This window comes from Gekko japonicus, unplaced genomic scaffold (assembly GCF_001447785.1).
Source record: "Gekko japonicus isolate JY-2015 unplaced genomic scaffold, Gekko_japonicus_V1.1 scaffold3668, whole genome shotgun sequence".
Classification (NCBI taxonomy): domain Eukaryota; kingdom Metazoa; phylum Chordata; class Lepidosauria; order Squamata; family Gekkonidae; genus Gekko; species Gekko japonicus.
The window spans coordinates 54,071-56,621 of record NW_015168769.1 but is presented as its reverse complement, the minus strand read 5'-3'; the positions used below and the strand labels follow the sequence as shown (position 1 = coordinate 56,621).

General features: G+C 48.1%; 1 protein-coding gene across 1 annotated transcript in view; it reads right to left on the bottom strand.

Annotated features, from left to right (window-relative positions):
- Positions 1 to 1,851: 1,851 nt before the first annotated feature.
- EFHC1 (EF-hand domain (C-terminal) containing 1) overlaps positions 1,852 to 2,551 on the bottom strand; it is a 29,759-nt gene continuing 29,059 nt past the window's right edge. Inside the window, exon 11 of the mRNA XM_015415668.1 lies at positions 1,852 to 1,923. Within this exon, the coding sequence (XP_015271154.1) occupies positions 1,852 to 1,923 (72 nt within the window). The remainder of the gene's footprint in view (positions 1,924 to 2,551) is intronic.

Genomic DNA, 2,551 nt, shown 5'->3' with positions numbered 1-2,551 from the left:
TGCATGTACCATTTTTTGTTTTACTTGTGGCTTAGTAAAGGTTTCCCTTGCTCAAAAGCCAGTTGAATCTGACTCTAGGGATGCGGTGCTCATCTCCGTTTCCAAGCCGAAGAGCCAGCGCTGTCCGAAGATGTTTCCGTGGTCATGTGGCCGGCATGACTCGACGCCGAGGGGCTTCGAAGGTGCATCAAAGCTTAGAACAGTTTTTAAAACTAACAGCAGGGTAGCGACCAGTATTCCCTCTAAGCTGAGTTAGTGTGAGCTAGCTCACAGTTTTTTAGCCTCTGGCTGACACGTTTTTGTCTTAGCTCGGGAAGGATGGCTCCAGAGCAAACTTAATTTATGCAGTGGCCAAATCGCTCGCTCACAACTTTAATGCCGGTAGCTCACAAAGTAGAATTTTTGCTCACCGGACTCCACGGCTTAGAGGGAGCATTGGTAGCGATCCCTTGCCAAAGAGCTCTGAAAGCCGGAAGCAAATATTGTACGGTTTTCTTTGCCTAGCTCAATATCCAACCTCCACCGACGATGGGAACTCATGCCATGGTATTCCCCGTCACTACGAATGGGTGTGAAAGTTGGCCAGTGAAGAAAAGCAGACGGGAAGAAAGTTGATTCCTTCGAAATGTGATGATGGAGGGTTTTACGGATACCGTGGACCTCCAAAAGGACACATTCACTGGGCTCTAGATAAAATCGAGCCTCAACTCTCCCTAGAAACTAAAAGAATTTACTCAGGCTATCGTACTTTGGTCACGTTATGGGAAGACAGGACTCACTGGAGAAGACAACAACGCTGGGGAAAACTGAAGGCGGCAGGAAAAGAGGAAGACCTACCGCAAGGTGGAAGGACTCCGTCAAGGAAGCCCCGGTCCTCGGTTTGCAAGACCTAAGCAGGGCTGCCAATAGCATGTTTTGGAGGTCATGAATTCATAGTCAATTCATTCTCCGCACACACTATTGGCTGTGTAATGCTTGATTAGAAATACAATGCTGTGGGTTCTGTTAGGGCTAAAGAAATCCGCGGGGAAATACAAGATATAGGTAAAGCATAAACATCCCACTCGCTCACACATCACACCTAACCCCTGCGTTTCTATGGCAACACAGACAGATATGTGGTGCCCTATCTAAACCTACTCCCACGGGAACCATCCCTGTGGGGGGGGGTGCAGCTTCAAGAAAGTTACGGCCTCTACTCCCATGCACTCCATGCCTCCCCCCATGAATTTAACATGACAAGCGAAGGTTAAAAGAAACAGAATCTAAAAAGAAATCGAAAGTCAGGCCTGAGCTTGACAGGTCGCCATAGGTCAGAAGGGACCGGATGGCACTTAACACGCACCAATGATGGAAATGGAACCAGAGACACCTCCTGCGGAAGGGGGCAGGGTGTCCTCTAGCAAAATGTGAGCGCGCACAATACAATGCTCCCTCTAAGCGGTGGAGTCTTGGGAGCAAAAATCCTACTTTGTCAGCTCCTGGCGTTAAAGTGGTGAGCGAGCCATTTGGCTGCTGCATACATTAGTTTGCTCTGGAGCCCTCCTTCCTGAGCCAAGGCAAAAACGAGTGAGCTAGAGGCTTAAAAAACTGCGAGCTGGCTCACACTAACTCAGCTTAGAGGGAACACTAAATATGAACACGTTTGATTTTTGTTTATTTTTCTGCTCCGAGCATATGAACACGTTTGATTTTTGTTTATTTTTTTTGCGCCGAGTGCTTCGAAATGATTGACCAGACCCAGCCGGGTGCTCAAGATTTAGCACACTTTAATACTTTAATATACACTTGATCTATATGGGAAAGTTCCGACCTCTCTCTCTCTCTTTCATGCTTTACCTTTCACGGAGATCAGCACTGGAATGCTCGGAGGAAGGTGGGATATTTTATCTGATTCTCCCCATGGGAACAAAGGCCGATGAGCTGGAACAGAAAAGCAACAGAGGTCCGAGAGGCTGAGCGCCTGGAAATGCAGTCCCGAGATGCTACGTGACTCCTCCAATAGCGGCGAGGATCTCTCTTTCTCAAGCACACACAGGGAAGGAACTGACCTCGGGCAAATGGCTGCTCTGAGTCCCGGAGTGTAGCCATATTGGTATGCAGTGGGATGGCTAGTTTTTGAGTTCAGCGGCACCTTAAAGACCGACACGATTTTCGGGGTATGAATGTTCGAATCGAGAATCGAAGCTCCTTTCGTCTGGTATCTGAAAACCCTTGTTGGTCTCTAGGGAGTTACTGGACTCAAATACGCTTCTCTGAGTGAGGCTCTTGAATTAGATTCTTGGAAGGTGTGTGCAAGAGCACTTCTGGTCTACAACTACAAAGCTGGATGTCAAGGAGTTCTTGATAAACGACCTCTCCCGCCTCCATAAGGGTCCTGGGGTCAGAAATGACTGATCTGGGCTGGAATGTACATAAACCTGCAGGGAAAATATCCGTCCAATGCAAACACAGGCAAGGAATTACCTCCATCCCCTGGCCAGGCCGGCAATTCTGATTCCCTCCAAAACTGCAGAAATTAGGAGGCACTAGCCATCCTTTTCCTCTTGAC